Consider the following 17192-nt stretch of genomic DNA (forward strand, 5'->3'; position numbering starts at 1 on the left):
GTCCCAGGTTTAGGAGTTTGGAGATGAGTTTGCTTGGAATTATAGTATCGAAGGCAGAGCTGCAGTCAATAAGCAATAGTCTAATGTAGGTGTCTTTACTGTCCAGGTGCTCCAGAGCTGAGTGTAGGGCCAGGGAGATGGCATCCACTGTAGACCTGTTTCAGTGGTAGGCGAATTGCAGTGGGTCAAGATTGTCAGGGAGGCTGGAGTTAATGCATGTCATGGCCAGCCTCTCGAAGCACTTCATGATGGTGGATGTCAGAGCCACTGGGCGGTAGTCACTAAGGCACGTTACCTTGTTTTTCTTAGGTGCCGGGATGATAGTGGTCTTCTTACACCAGCTGGGAACCTCAGATTGAAGCAGGAAGAGGTTAAGTATGTCTGCAAATACCCTGCCAGCTGATCTGCACAGGATCTGAGGACACGGACAGGGACACCATCTAGGCCAGATGCTTTTCTTGGGTTCATTCTCCGGAAGACTGATCTTACATCCTCAACGGTGACCATGGGTTCAGGTGCATTGGAGGCTGTTGGGGTGGGTGGTGACATACCAGTCCCTACTGTTCAAAACACGCATAGAATGCATTAAGCTTATCGGGAAGGGATGCGCTGTTGTTGGCGATGCTGCCCGACTTTGTTTTGTAGCCTGTTACAGCACGGAAGCCTTGCTACAACTGACGCCTGGTCTGAGACTCAATTTTGGACTGGTATTGTCTCTTGGCATCTCTGATAGCTTTACGGAGGTCGTACCTTGATTTCTTGTCAAGATCAGGGTCACCTGATTTGAATGCTGCAGTCGTAGACTTCAGTAGGGATTGGATCTCTCAGTTCACTCATGGTTTCCATTGGGGAACACCTGGATTTTCCTCTTTGGTACGCAGTCCTTGACACATTTGCTGCTAAAGTCCGTAATGGTGATGACATTTTCATCTAGGCTGGCAGCTGAGTCTTTGAACTATGTTACACCACCACTGGCTTTATCTGGGGGAGTTTTACAAAGGAAAAAAAGTGCTAACAAAATCCCTGCCAAAATATCAGAAGGTGAAATTCCCAATGGGTACTAAATTGACCAGAAATGTGCACAATATTGCCCTGTTTTAGGTGAACCCAATTTCCAACAGCACAGCACCAACTTTTTCTGGAGTTGCATGAATGGCATATTTTGAATTGCAGGTTAAATGCCCAATGAAGCTTGGAATCTTGTTGCTTTTTCTTGATGTCCTTCCCCCAGCCCCATCCCTATTTACACCATCCACTTTCGGGGATTTTATTAAAGCTTTTATCTGCATCTGATTCTTTTCTCAGCCATAGTGTTGCATGATTTAGCTCCAGGTAGGCATCTTCTTTGATACGTCAGCAAGGTATCAGCTGTGGCGCAATGGGTGGGGTGTTGGGGAGTGGTGGGGGGAGGGGGTGGGAAAGATTTTGGCCTCTGGCCTCTCACCCAAAACGTCATGGGCGTAAGTTCCAGAGACAAGCAGGAAACGTAGGCTGGAGACACAAGAGGCTGCAGATGCTGGCAGATGTTTGTTGCTCCAGGAAACCTAGGCAGATGTTCCAGTGCAGTACTGACTGAGTGCTGCCCTGTCAGATAGGCAGAATTTCAGATGTGATATTATACCAAAGCTCATCTGTTCCTCATATAGCCATAAAAAGAATCATAAAATTCTTCCAAAGGAGCGCAGGAGAATATTATCCTCGATCATCATTACTAAAACAGATTAACTATCTGCTTGTGCCATCTTGCCGTGCAGATGCTGACCATTGTGTTTCCCATATAACAGTAGTGGCTCACATGAAAAGTACTTCCTTCGCCCTAAAGTGCCTTGGAATGTCATGAATGGGATACAAAATGTGTTCTTTAAACCAAGGCTTTCTGTCATGACTCAGCTTCACCAAGATCCCCATGCTGTCCTCCATACCGAACAGAGAGTGGGAAGAGCCTGCCAGGGGCATTTGATCTGCCATGGAGGGGAACTGCCTGCGCATTAGAAACTAAGATGTCAAGCACTTTGTATTCCTTTTGCTGCAAGGAGCTGACAGTGGGCTGAAAGCTGAACAATGAGCTGAAAGAGACGGACAATGAGCTTCGCCCTTCAACTTCCGAAGCTTTCTTGGCTGCTGGTGAAAATTCTTTTAAACGATATCCAAGGGGTCCGTATTGCAAAACACAAACATAAACCTTGCATGTTCTTTTATATTTAAAAAAAAACATTTGTTTGGGAAGTTCAGTATGGAGCTCACCTGAAAACAGGACCATTGGTTTTAAATATTACGAACTTACTAATGGACACTTTTTGTCTCCATTACATGAGTTTGCAGGATATTTTTCCCGTTTTCAGATGTATAAATCTGTTGCATGTGCAAATTGGAGCCAGTTTCCTTGGTTATCTGTGGAAGAACTCTGTGGCTTATGATTTAATTAATTTTACTTGCAGATGGATCGACATTCATGGTATGGTCGCCCGTCTTGTCCTGTCCCAGGACACCCAGTGCGCGAGCAAGCTGCCTGTAAATTCCGTTTTGCTTTAAGTTACTTTATTGAATTTAAAACAGTTCTTCAAGTTTTAAGTAATGTTTCCATCCATATCTGTGGAATAATTAGTTAATACGATTTGCAGTTAATTTTCACCACACATTAATTCCAGTATCTCTTCAAATTATCCAGGAGTATCAAGCAAATAAACAAGCGATCCAGGTTCCCCAGTGTGTCTTGGATTAGGCACACACTGGGGTTAAAGAGCAGGGATATTAACTCTGCATTGTGTCCGGGCGCAAATCGCTATGGATCACCTGAGTAGCTCGGACAACATGATACAGGGGCGGGTGTCTGTAAACAAGCGCCACGGTCTGATTGGATGGAAGAGGTGTTTGTCATGCACTGATTGGCGGGGATTCCCCGCTTGTGGGCGGGGTCTTGCCATGGTTGAAATTAACTTTTGATAAAAAGCGAAAAGTTCTGAGAAGTTTTAGGGGTCGCGGTAGAAATAGGGTCAGGGTGAAGGACAGGTAGATAAAGAGTTGCTGGTTCCTGCCACATCTCAATTCAGTCGAAGGAAGTTACTGGTGGATCCCCAACTGATCGCAGCGAAGGAGATACGAGAGAGAGAGCCCGGTACCGGCTCTGAAACTTCACGGAGGAAACCTCAGCACGGGAGCACGTTGCTTTCGGGCTGAGCAACACAGCATAAGGCAAGGCAAAAATCTGGCAAGAAGACATTGAGGAATTATCCCCATTCCAGAGACATTGGACACCGGTGGATAGTTAGAGTGGAATTACTGGTTAAAACGTATCTTAGACAACTGAGGGAAAAATTGGATATCATCAATTGGGCAGGTGTTTTGGAAGGGTTTCCTGACTCCAGAGCAAACACTCAAGTTCAGGAGGTTCCCATCTACTTCAGGGACCAGGTTTCATCACTCGATTCCACCGTTTCCAATGAGAAACCCCCTCATTCAGTAAGGCCAGAAGGTTTACTGTTTAGACACTATGGGGATGTTGAGGAACATCTGGAGAGCCCGGAAGCTGTTGCTGGTCGTCTTGATCCCTCTTCTGACATTACCCCTGCCTGTCCTCTACCCTGACAGTGTAAGTGCACTATTTCATTGCAAAGTACTGCGGTTCCAGGTGATGTCTCATGATGCTGTAAAACCTGTAAAACACCTTCCCGAGTGCAAGCACGGTGGTAACTAAATATTGCTTCATTATCATTGAGTGTCGTATTTAAAAGTCCTTCATTGATGAGGTAATGTAAACGATGCATTTAGACAATAAAGAAAATTAGATCGTCGGGTGACGGATAATTTAAAAGCCTCCAGATGCTGTTAGATTAGTGGCGGTTGGTACTTGGTATACTTCTTCAGGATGAATGAACTACTCGGATTCGGCGTGGAAACTCTGGATATTGCGATAACACGTTGCATTTCCAAAGGGTCGTCATTGTGGAGATGCTCTCAATGGGGAAGGGTGGAACTAGAGAGGCCCTCCATTAGACGGCCAGAGCAGATGGCCTCCTCCCACCCGTACCCATTCTATGGCTCTGTGAAGGTAACTTTCAAGACGAGGAAGGATGATACAAAATTATGAGGGGTATAGACAGAGTTAATGCGAGTAGGCTCTTTCCACCTAGATTAGGAGAGATAAGTATGAGAGGACATGGATTTAGGGTGAAAGGGGAAAGGCTTAGGGGGAACATTAGGGGGAACTTCTTCACTCAAAAAGTGGTGGGAGTCTGGAATGGGCTGCCATCTGATGTGGTAAATGTGGGCTCGCTCTTGAGTTTTAAGAATAAATTGGATAGCTACATGGACGGGAGAAGTCTGGAGGGTTATGGACTGGGTGCAGGTAAATGGGACTAGCAGAATAACGTTTTGGCACAGACTAGAAGGGCTGAATGGCCTGTTTTCTGTGCTGTAGTGTTTTATGTTCTATGGTTCTAAGTAGATACAATCACAGATTAGAGGGCTGGTCAGAACCTGGGTTAAAGTGCTGGGTGTATAGAATGAGGGGAGTGTGAGGAGTCAGGGAGGGGGTGCCAGAGGTGAACCAGTTGGAGGCACAGCTACCACCAGCAGGCATGGTCTGAAGACTGGAGTCAGGGTGGTGAGTATCTGGGGAAGGAGTACTGAGGACGGTTATAGAAGTAATGAGAGGGGAGTCTGAGTAAGATTTAAATATGAGGGAGAAAATTTCAAGTTTGAAGAAAGTTGTCAGAGAACTCTTGGGGAAACTGAGATCCATTACTGAATGAACCTTCTGCACCCCCTCTATACACAGGGCCCAGATTGTAGGATTGGAATTTTACTTCCTTCATTTGTACTCAGGGTCAGGATTAGGGGTGTGAAAGATGAATGGTGTTAAAATCAGTGGGCTCTTCTTATCTCAGCTCTGGTCTTGTCTCTAATTCATGGAATAAGGAATCACCTAAAGTACATCTCCAAAGGCACCGATATCCTTTCACGCATATCAGTGATATCTGTAAAAGGACAGCAGTCCTGGTGAAGGGTCTTGACCCAAAATGTCAACTGTTAGTCCTGATGAAGAGTCTTGAGCCGAAACGTCGACTGTTTATTTCCCTCCATAGATGCTGCCTGACCTGCTGAGTTCCTCCAGCATTTTGAGTGTATTGCTCCAGATTCCAGCATCTGCAGAATCTCTTGTGTCTACAATTTGCCCATGGTGTGTATATTAATGTTGGCTATTCTACTTTTGAGGCATTACAACTGTGTCCAAGCTTCTCCCCAAAAACATCTACAAACATTTCTTGGGAAGGAACTCCACTTTTTTTTTACCCATCATTGGCATAAGGTATTTGAGGCAAATTATAGTATCCTGGCTGAGGACATAGAAAATGGTGCTGCAATACATTGATCAGCCCTTGTCTTTCAAAGATATCCCAAAATGCTTTATACAGAATAAGTTACTCTGTAGTCTGTTCACTGTGTGAATGTAGCAACCATTTTTTTGCACTTACATTGTCCTGCAAATAACAATGTGATGAAAGATCTGTTAATCTATTTCTAGTGGTAATGATTGAGAGAAAACATGTTAAGATGTATCAGGTGAGGTCCCTTAAGATCTTTAACACACATACGTCATAGAAGCACTTTTCTGAATCAGTGGCAAGAATGCTATTTGCAACCAGGTCTTTTGGTTCACAATTACACTGTGCATTTATTCACTGACTCTTGGAAAATTTCAAATCTTTGATTGTCTAATTTTCAACACTTTCAAAAGGAAAAAAATTATTCAGACTAAGCTGCTGCCTGTGTTTTCAGAGGTAAACTGTGTACAATTATATCTGTGCCTTGCTTTTTAAACTGGCATGATGTTATTTGGTATGGTGAACCCATCTGAAGTGCTTTATCTTCACTTCTTCCCCTGGGATTCTTCCTCCGATGTCGGGAGAATGGTCACAGGACCATGCGTTATGGTTCAGCAGTACAATTTCTTGATTTTAATCAAAGAGCACAATTGTCATTTGAAGATTTCAATAAAAGCATGGGACCTTTCAATAAGATTGAGAAAACTAATCTTGATGGTTAAATGTAAGGTCTGATAATAAGCACTTAAGCCACAACTTGTACATGCCATTTTTAATAGCCTGAGCCCTTGCCTTTCTGGACCCATTCGAAATTAAACAATTCCCAAAGAAATTAGGACAAACTTTAGAATCAGTAAGATGCAAAGGCACAGACAAATGTAATTAAGAAGAATGTGCTGATGGAGGAATAAGTCACATCAAGGGCAACAGGTATCTGATCTCATCACACAATGCTGATGGGTCATGTCTCAGTGCACCTTACATACTGTAATCTGTATCAGGTTTTCTCAGGATTACATTCAACAACAAAGATAACAAGAGATAAGTTTCTTCAACTTGTACTCCATCTCTAATAAAGAGGTAAATGAGTAAACAGGATAAAGTAAAGATTTAGAATGCAGTCAAGCACTTTGTCTATCATATACCATACCTGTTGGAATTCTTGTATTCTGAAGAAAAAGTATTGAGTGACAGAGAGATAACAGGCAGATGGCTAGTGGGTGTAATTTCTGTATTCTTCAGGGGAGTTTGCCAGAAGACAGGAGAACACTGACATTGCATTAATGATTGGTGTGATTTTAGAAGTGTGATATGCATAGCATTGAAATTTTTAGTATGGACATCTTGGGGAATGTAATGTGCCAATAATTATAAGTGTGCTGAGCTTATTGGGAATTCATGAAGTTCATCAGACTCATCCAAATGAAACTATTGTATTCTTTTCATTAAGTGCCAAAATTAACTTTTGTATTTTTTGCTCTTTGCTTTTAAACATACACAAATATGTAAAAAATGTGTACATCCTGAAGAGCTGCTTGTGACAAGATAACTCTGTAGGCGTTGGCTCAGTGTTTAATTCTACATCTTTCAGTTTGCATTCTCCAATATTTTTGATTGGCTGAGTTGTTGTTTGTGTCACTGCTGTGCTGTTTTTCTGGATCACAAGCAGGCTCCATGTTTCCTTGCATAATCTTAATCTTAATGGGGTTTCTATAAAGTGAATCCACTAATATTTTCCCAGGATCTGACCACCCAAAATGTTTTCCCGACCATTCCTAAAGGGGGAAAATTCCAGTATATTTCTTTAGTTTGCTCTGTATTATGAGATTCCATCTGATGTGTTACTTTGGAATTAAAAAGAATATTGCACTGGAATTAGAAAGTAAAAACATTTTCTATTTTATTTATAGCAATAATTCAATAAATAGTAACAATTCAACATTTAAGTCGTCCACCCATTGCATATGGGAGAGGTACAATGATAGGAGGTCACATGATTGCATGAACTAATGGGGAGTTAGGATCCGTTTGAAGAAATGAAAGAATGTGATGGCCCAGAGTTTGGGACAAAGTTAGCATTTCCCTGTGTAAGTGAGTAAATTTGGGCTTCCATATGAATACAGAAGCTTCAAAGAAGCAGTCAACAATTTGTCACTGTTTTTGAATGTGCACCACCATTTGGTTCATTATGGAGCCCAGAGTTGTACTGATTTCCCACTCATTGCTCTGGAGAATCTGGATGGTACTGAAGGTGTGTTTGAAAGTTATGGCAGGAGAGAACTTGATACAGGGGTGGAGTTAGTGGGGATATTCTAGAAGTGGAAATAGACAGTCATCATGATGCTAAGGATATGAGGTTGGAAGCTCACCTCAAGGTTTTGTAAAGTCTCATTCAGTGTCACAGTTGCCAGAAAGATGGAGTCAGTGGTTCGGGAATGGAATTTGTGTCTGGGACAGAAGATAATGGCCCATCCAGCACTTGGTGTTGGACAAGGAGTGTGGCAATTTAAAAGTAACAGAAGAGTTAAGAAAGGTGATGATGAGATAGCACTGAATGCTCTCAACATACATGTGAAAATTGGCATTACTTTTGAATGGTGCTGGCAAGGGACAACATAGAGATTAGAAAATGGAAGGGGACAAGGAAAGATCCTGGATGTACTTCCATGACTGCCGTAAAATAATCCATCATAGTACTCAGTTATAACTGGATAGAAAAACTGGATAGAGACTTGTGTTAAGCAGCTGTTTAAAATAAATGTCAGCAAGTGCCCCTTGAGATTACTAATTTTTTTCTTTACCTTATCTATACCCTGCACCCAGTTCTTGGTGGATGCTCTGAATCAGCTCCCCAGCACTTTGTAGTGGGACCTCTCGGTGAAGGGAACAAAGGACTGGTCAGAGCAGCTGTGAAGGAACATGGCCTTGCTTTTGTGTGATTGACCCTGGCCCCTAGGGCCAATTTGAAATGCTCATAAATTCTCATCAATCCACAGCTTGACCATCTGTCTGAGCAGAGAATGGTGACACAGTCCATGTATAGTGAGGCTCTAACCTGAGTGCCTTCACTTTCTGGGACCTTTACCCTTCTTACAGTATACCTGCAGGACAAGGTAAAAGACTCTATGCAGCACACAAACTAAATAGAGGAGAAAGGGGAGATTCAGCAGATACATCTGTGGCAATGTATAGTTAAGGTGCTAATGAGCTGGTTTAAATGTTATTCCGTCATTGACTTTGGATAATGAGTAATATATTAGTCAGTCTCAGTAAATGATAAACCATAGTTGCTCATTGTGCTGGAGAGCTCCTCATTCCAAGCACTGGCCCTCACTTGTTTGCAGTGAAAAGTGAGGGGTAAAAGAACAAGCATGGAGACTTTTTGAGCAGGATGCTGTGTGGGTAGGCAGGTCTTTAAGAGAAGAAGTAGACAGGCCACTGAGTGCTGTGTGAGAACTATACTGTTGGAGGGATACTTTGTACAAGTCAACAGGCTGAAGAATAATGGGGTCTTTACTTTGTACAGGGAGGTGACAGTAGTTTGCACAGTTCAATTAAATGAGTCCAATCACGATTTAACTTATTGTATTGTTATTTGTATCATGGCTTGTCTCATCAAAGGATTGATAGGACCATCTTTAGGAAGTGTGCAAAAGACGCACAATTTGCTGGTGGTTCACATTACCATACAGGTAAGTACATGGCAGTCTGAGTCAAATCCCACGAGTAAAAACAATTAAAACTTTTACAGTCACATTAATGTAACACCATAGATGCAGCCCAGTGGAGAGACAGGAGACTGCAGATGCTGGAATCTGGAGCAAAAAGCAAACTGCTGGAGGAACTCGGCAGGTCAGGCAGCATCTGTGGATGCAGAGGGATGGTTGACAATTTGGGCTGAGACCTTGCTTCAGGACTGATGTAGCCCAGTATTTTATGGATCTATATATTAAATATCTGCAAAATTATAATAGTGCACATACAAATTGCATGGCAAAGTGTCACAGATGATAGGAATCAAATATTCCCATAATGTACAAAAGTTAATTGGAAGTAATATTGTATGTGTAATATTAGTTCAATATTCATATTAAGCCTTAATTATATTTCTGTAATACTCCTTCTGTAAGTTAACTTGAGAACCAAATATGCATTTACAATCCAAATAATATATTTTAAGATGTCTTTTCAATCTAGTGAGAAGTCATTTCTAAGAATGAAATACCATTTTTTCTCAGAGTCAATGTTGTGGTGTAAGTTATATTTTGTTCAGGTTAGACGCAGAGCAAGAGTTTCCTTCAGAGTTTCTTAGTCCAACCATTTCCATTTCATGACTTAGCCTTTTAAGTTCAGCTAAAATGGCACCATTGGGTAAGTCATTATAGATCGTGGCATTTCTTGAAGGTTCCATATGGTGACACAGATGTAGGCTGTCAATAGGGAGATGCTTGGGCAATTCCCCTATCAATCAAGTTGGTGACCAAACTGGCATAATTGACTATGATTGACCTAATGCACACAATTTATTTGTAACCATCTTCTATTCAGAACAATTAGCAGGAGGCCATGTCCACCATGGTTCTGTTAGAAGCAATTCTCCCATATACACCAAGAAATGCTTGCAATAGAGGGGAGCTCAATACTGTAATAAATGATGTTTCACCCAGACCTACAGCTGTAGAGCAACACAAGGACCAATTTGCCACTAGTTCTTTCCAAGCAGGGACTGGAATTATCTGATAAATGCACCTTCAAATGCCAGGTACAACCCACTGCATGACTATCAGACACTACTTGATGTACTGCATCCCCAATGGTCTAAAATCCTTATTAATCCGATCTCATCCCAAGCATACCCTCCATACCCCTCGTGTAGAAATGCAGAAGGGAAGCCACAAATGCTCTCAATTCCTAGATTGCTTTCCCATGCTCAGAGTGCCTGCAATGTGGTTGGTGGAAGGATTCTGAATTGCAGTGGAAGAAGTTTGGATATCTTTGCAAGATCATCTCAAGCAGCTCTGGTTTTGGGTTGTACCATCTGGGCAGCAGGATTTCCTTCTCCCCCTCCTCTGGCAGCAGACCATCAGTGCCCATGACTCACTACACGCAGTTCTGCTCTTTAGTTAACTTTTAAATTACACCCAGTGTCAGCATCCTTCCTGTTGCCTGGCCATGTTGGATTGAAGCGCAGTGTGTCTTCACCTTCAGTCTCTTCCAGCTCTGACATCACTGTCTGTCCAGCTTGCCGTTCTTGGCTAACTGAAAGGAGAAGGTTGCAAGACTGGAGTTCTGCTGATTGGAGTGAATGTAACAAGTGGCTGTGTACATCTGCAGCTTGCAAACCAGAGACTGCAAAATGAAGGGGTGGTGAGATGTCAGATGGGGGATTGGGGGTGTGAGGATATTGTCATCAGAGGTATCAGTTAATGGCCAACCACATTGAATGGTCTAGAGTCACATATAGGCCAGACTGGGTAAGGATGCAGATTTCCCTTCCTGAAGGACATTAGTGAATTAGCCCTTCTTCCTCTGTTTAGGCTAATCTACTTAGCAGCACAGTTAGCACTGGTCGGTACAATCATGTCAATAAACTGGCAGCAGAGGTTTGCATGCTGCCTGCACCAGGGCAAATGGCCCTGGGCTAATTATTCATCATGATTGCTAGCCCTTTTTCTAACAACTCCATAAATGTTTTTTATGATAGGAAGTGTCTTAGATTGCGGTCTAGAAATTGGAATTCACTCTGTTTTGATTCACTAAATGGGTGCTGTGTTAGTGCCATCAGGTGACCCACAAAATATCAGGTAATGGGCAAAAAGTTCAACTTCCCCAATTCCTGTATGTAACATCAATGTGCACAGCTCTGGAGGACAGCTGCTAATAGAGGTCAGAGCTGCCACATCAGAGCATAGCATAAGAAGGTGGTCAGAGCCTGCAAAAACCTCTCTCCATAGCAGCCACGGAGCAACTGCAGGAAAAGCAGTTGCAGAAGTGCAGGAAAACCTGGGATAGGTGATTGAGGGGAATAAACCTTCAGTGTAGTCAGCCACTCTCACAGCACATCATCCCCTCCCCGTCCCGCTGTCATCTGCACAGATGGGGTCTCATGCCATGAGTGGTTCCACACCAAGTAACTCCACTGTGAATTACATAGAAAGGTTGCTTTGAATGATGAGATCCAGCAATACTACTAGCAATGTGCTGGTGAATAAAAAAAACTGAAAGATGCAGGCAGCAGTAGCTTGCTGAAAAGAGTGAATCCTTGTTCTTTCTGCAGGTTTTTCTCTTCGCCTTTGTAGGTTAAGCATGCAGGTCATGGGTTGCACCTTTAACATCCAATTTCTGTTGCACTATGTCCTGGATGACATAATTTGATGTGTTTCTGGCACTTGGAAAATCAGGAGTATTATTATGGATTATGCCCAGAAATTCTTGCTCCAATTTCCCGATAGATACTAATCAACCTGAAAATTATTGTCCGCAGAACCTAAAATACGGAAATCGCTTTCATGCAATGTTTGTGCACTAAAACATAGGCAAATAGGTCCAACTTCTGGGCATGCATGTTGTGAGTCTACACCATACAAAGATCTCTATCATGCAGTAGTTCATCACTTACAACATGTATTCAGACAGAACTTTTAGCATGAGAAATTGACCCAAAGAGTACTCTTAAACAAAATTTACCACAAAAGAAAGTATTAAGGCAGGTGGACCAACAGCTTAGTTAAAGAAGTGTTCCTTCTGATGGTGCTCACTGGCTCTCTCACTGATAAGTTCACCCCTATTCTTGATTCTCAGCAGGGCAGGGGCCTCCAGTGTTTGGACTGTAGATGACCCTGACAGTGCTGAAGAATTCATGGTTATCAGTGAGTTGCTGGACCTGCTGCACTCCTTCCACCCACCATCTGTTCTTTAGGTCACAATATTTATGTTGGATCTTATCCTTCAGGTGCCTGTAGAGTTGTTTGCTTTCCCTGGAGTTTCCAAGCTAAGAATGCCTTGCCTTTGCATTTGGTTATCTCCTTGATCTCTTGGTCATTCTCAATAAACAAGTCCTGGTGTTCCTGAGAGAAAACCCAAGAGTCTCTTCACAGTTCGTACTATAGTAGACTTCAAGAGATGTAGTGAAAGTTCTGTAGTTCCCTTTGGTTGGGGTTTGTTAAGTTGCCTGTGAGATGTCATTGAGGAGAGCGATCTAGACACCTGAGCATGGACATTCTTGCAGCAGTATTTCTGTTGCTGCCATTGTTTTGAGTCAGACTGATGGATGTAACAAAGTGGGTTGGGTAGTGGTCAATCCAACAGTCATCACCGCATGGCTCATGCACACATCCTTGTGGTCTCTCAGTCAGATGATAGTATAACATAACAGGTGACATTGCCTGGATCAAGAGAGTTGCCATGTTTGTGTCTCTGACAGAACAGAATATTGGGTTATTCTGATTAAGTTCTCAAATTCAGCCCAAAACCCATGGTTTACCAGGCAGCAGTGATCGTGCCCTCCAGTACATTTCAGAGACATGGACCATCTGCAGTAAGTATATTAAAGCAGCAGAGAGATACCACCAACATTGGCTCTGCAAGATTCTCCAAATCCTCTGGTAGGTTATGTGAACTAATTGGTTATGTGAACCAATGCAGTGTCCTCTCCTGGGCCAAATCCCCAGCACTGAGGGCCAATTGCACTTAATTAGCTCCAATGGGTAGGTCACATCTTTCGTGCCCCTGGCACCATATGCCTAAAACAGATTTAGATGCTCTCAAAGCCTTCTCCTTGCCCTTCTGACTGTTTCAAAATAGAGAAGGAGCATTGAGAATTACATTGAGAACATTGCGTCCATTTGTTGGGATCACGCAAAAGCCAAGAGTAAATTGTTGAAGGAGCACACCACCTTCCAAACTGCACACCAACTTCCAAACTACACACCGGCCCACCCCATCCAGCAGCTTCTGTGGCAGATTCTACTGATTACACGTTGGCTTCATTGGTTCTGAAAGTGGAATCTTCTGCTCTCCACATTGAAAAGCCTTCAAAGATCTGAACCATTCTTCACAAAACCAGTAAAGATTTTGGGAAAGATTTTCTAGGAAAGACAGAATGTGGAAAAAAAAATTATGTTGATTTGGATTCCATCAGAAAGCTTGAATGCACAAAACTATCTCAAGAACATAAACCAGAGGAGGTTGTGCTTCATTTGAACAAGTTCTTAGCAAACTCCATCTGGGGTGTTGAACACTGTCATGTAGGAATTTTATTGGCTTGAAGGGCAGATACAGTGCAGTTTTCTGAAAACACCCTGGAAGCTTAGAGGGAGATATCAGAGGAAGGTTTTATTTACCCAGAGAGTGGTTGGGGCATGGAATGCCTGCCTGGGGCGGTGGTGGAGGCAGGTACATTGGTCAAATTCAAGAGGTTACTAGATAAGCATATGGAGGAATTTAGAATAGAGGGATATGTGGGAGGAAGGGGTTAGATAGACTTAAGGCAAGGTTTGAAGGTCAGTACAATATTGTGGGCCGAAGGGCCTGTATTGTGCTGTACTGTTCTATGTAGATTCTGAGGAGAGATTGCGTGAACTTGGTTTATATTCCCTTGAGATTAGAATTTTGAAAGGTTATTGCATTGAGGACCTTGATTTAGTAGAGGAGATGCAATTTATATCAGTGGAGGAAATCCAAAATAAAAAATCTTAAAATTAAATGTGCACCTTTCAGAAATGAAATTAGGGAGTACTTCTTAACCCAAAGGCTAATAGAAATGTGGAACACTCATACCATAAAGATTATCTTATATTTCCTTACGAAACAGAGGGGAATTATTCAGCCCCCTGAGTCTTTGTGGCTCTCAGTGCAATCACATCATTCTCATCCCCCACCATTTCCCTGTAGCTTATTAACTCTCACATGCCCACCAACTCCCACCTAATTCTCCTCCTGCCACCTACACAGGGTAATTAACAGTGGGCAATTAACCTACCAACCAGCATATCTTTTGGGATATGGAATGAAGCCAGAGGACCCAGGGGAAACCCATACATTCACACAGAACATGCAAACTCCCCACAGATAGCGCCTGAGGTAGGACTGAACCAGTTGCTGGAGCTCAGTGGTTGTTGGTGTTGGATCAATTGAGTTATTGAAAAATGAGGATGATCATATTTTTCTTTGATGGGTGTATCAATACATAAGGAACAAAAGGGTAAATAATTCAAATGCAGATCCACTGTGGTCTAATTAAACAGCTGCACAGGCTGAAGGGGTTGAATACACAAGAACACATAAGAAAATAGGAGCAGGAGTAGGCTGTCTGGCCCTTCAAGCTTACCCTGCCATTCATGATCACGGCTGATCTGCACCAGGCCTCACCTCCTCTGTGCCAGTTTCATGTAGCCCTCAATTCCCCAAGAGGCCTGGACCTTTCCCTTGCTTCTGTTTTCCCCTGTTCAAATGTGAAATTATTCTAAAGGCAGAATCCACATGGAAAGCCTTAACAGAAATGAACTCTATAAGAGGCCATCAATGGAGATTTTTTAGACTGCCTTCAGGATTGCTTCTCGAATCAATACATTACTGGTTCTGAGAGACTGAAGGGAACAAAGAGCTAATGTGGAAAACAGGAACGGCAATGTTGTCGGACCCAATGTAAAAATAGAAAAGTCAATGAAGAGTTAAAAGATAAAGAAGCTGGATAGGAAAAAGGCAAAGTTCAACTGACAGAGAGGTTAGCAAACAGGACAATGGTAAAATTGGAGAAGGAGCCAGAGGTTCAAACTTGTGAGAATTAAATTTCGGTCTGATATCAGCAAATTCCTCTTTAAGTAAAGATTGCAGAGAGAATGGACTTAAGACCCCATGACAAATTATAATGGGGACATGAGAGTCATTCTACATGGATGAACTTAGATAGGAAAATGGCTTTCATTGCGTTAATGTGACAGCAGGGAGGAATGCTTGAGACTAGTCTGATATTTTTTTGTTCATTTGCATAATGTGCCAATTCCTGACAAGGACATCATTTACTTCTCATCTATAATTGTGGTAGAGTCACACAGCATGGAGAAAGGACTTCAGCCGCCCCATCCGTGCCAGCAACCAAACTCCCACCCGCATTAATTCTACACATCCATTTTCATCTTTTTATTTTTTAAGTTTTATTTCTCCCTACATTCCCATTAGTTACCCCAGATTCTACCGCTCACCTACACACCAGGGGCAATTTAGAGTGGCCAATTAACTCCCAGCCTGCATATCCTTGTGATCTGGGAGGAAAGCAGAGCACCTGGAGGAACCCTACGGGGTCACAGAGAGAACATGCAAACTCCCACACAGACATCACAGGAGTAAGGATCGAACCCAGGTCACCGGAGCTGTGAGGCGGTGCCTACACTGGCTGTGTCACTTGCCATCTGTGAGAAGGAAGATGGAGCCCCCTTTTTGAATGGCTGCTGGACCTGTGCTGAAACTCCTGCAAAAGTGTTGTTGGAAAGGAGGTCCTGGGATCTTCGTCAGTGATAATGAAGAACAACATCACATTTCCAACCAATGTGACCTAGAAGAATACTTATTCTCACTGTCCTTCTCCATCCAGGTGGCTTGGGAGGTGCTGTGGAGGAACCTTGGGGAGTTGTAGGTGGCACACAATGTGCTGATACTGGAGGGAGTGAATGTTGAAGGAGGTGAATGAGGCAGCATTCAATCAGGCTGCTTTGAGATGGATGCTTTGGGTCTTCTTCGCTCAGGCAGATGAAAGCAAATGGAATATTATCCCTGTCTTGTAGATGTTAGAAAGGCTTCAGGGAGTCAATTGGTGTCACTTGACTGCAGGATACCCGATGTCTGACCAACGTCACTCAACTAACAGCGACAAAACAGCTGATCCAATTATTTAGCTCAGTGATGCTTGAAGTATCTTGCTTAGGGTATATTGACAGTTGCATTTCCTACTAAGCAACTACACGTACTCTTTAAAAATTAGTTGTAAAATGCTTTAGGATACCCTGAAACCATAACAGATACTAAGTCATTTCCTTCCTTGCTTTTGAATAAATTGTTCTCCAAACAAATACAATAGGGAATAAATTTGGTATCCTAGAATAAAAATATAATTTTGGTAGCTATTTAGTCTTTAATTACTCATCACTATTGCAAACCAGCCACTGTAACTGTGGAGATATTGCATGTAGATATTTCATTGTGAGAATAAGAAAAATGAGGTCATTGTATTTTCACTCCAGTTTTTCAAGCAGATAATCTCACTTCCTGGGATTTGTACTCTCACACCAGGCTATGCATCTAAAGATCCTCTTATCTCTTTTCTAGTGTGGTGGTGCAATTAGTGATCCATCCACACTATGCCCAGAACTCTCTGATGATACATCTTAGCATAACACCATAGAGTCATAGAGTAATACAGCATGGAAACAGGCCCTTTGGCCCAACTGGTCCATGCTGACCACAACTTCCTCTCTGCAACTCCCAGTTGTCCTCATTTGGCCCATAACCCTCCAAGCCCCTCCTCTCCAGGTACCTATCCAAATGCCTCTTAAATGTTGCCATTGTAACCTCCTCAATCACCTCCTCTGGCAGCTCATTCCAGGTACTCACCACCCTCTGTGTAAAGAAATTATCTCTTGTGTATCTTTTAAATCTCTCCCCTCTTACCTTGTATCCGTGCCCTCTAGTTATAGATTCCCCAACCCTGGGGAAAAGACTATGATAATGCACCTCATCCATAACCCTCATGATTTCATAAACTTCTATGAGGTCACCCTTCAGTCTCCTACACCAATGCTTTCATTTTAAGCATCTGGGTTGTATTTACCACATTATTGAAGTCCTTCTGTTCATTAATCCAGCTTGTCAATT

The 17192-nt window shown here is 42.6% G+C and overlaps 1 protein-coding gene across 2 annotated transcripts in view; it reads left to right on the forward strand.

The window, feature by feature from the left end:
- The first annotated feature begins 2931 nt into the window (after positions 1–2931).
- Positions 2932–17192, forward strand: part of LOC127578277 (solute carrier family 13 member 4-like) — a 60957-nt gene continuing 46696 nt past the window's right edge. For both annotated transcript variants that reach the window (XM_052030083.1, XM_052030084.1), the window contains exon 1: positions 2932–3589. In XM_052030083.1, coding sequence (XP_051886043.1) covers positions 3491–3589 — 99 coding nt within the window. In that variant the 5' untranslated portion in view covers positions 2932–3490. The remainder of the gene's footprint in view (positions 3590–17192) is intronic.

This window comes from Pristis pectinata, chromosome 15 (assembly GCF_009764475.1).
Source record: "Pristis pectinata isolate sPriPec2 chromosome 15, sPriPec2.1.pri, whole genome shotgun sequence".
NCBI classification, from domain to species: domain Eukaryota; kingdom Metazoa; phylum Chordata; class Chondrichthyes; order Rhinopristiformes; family Pristidae; genus Pristis; species Pristis pectinata.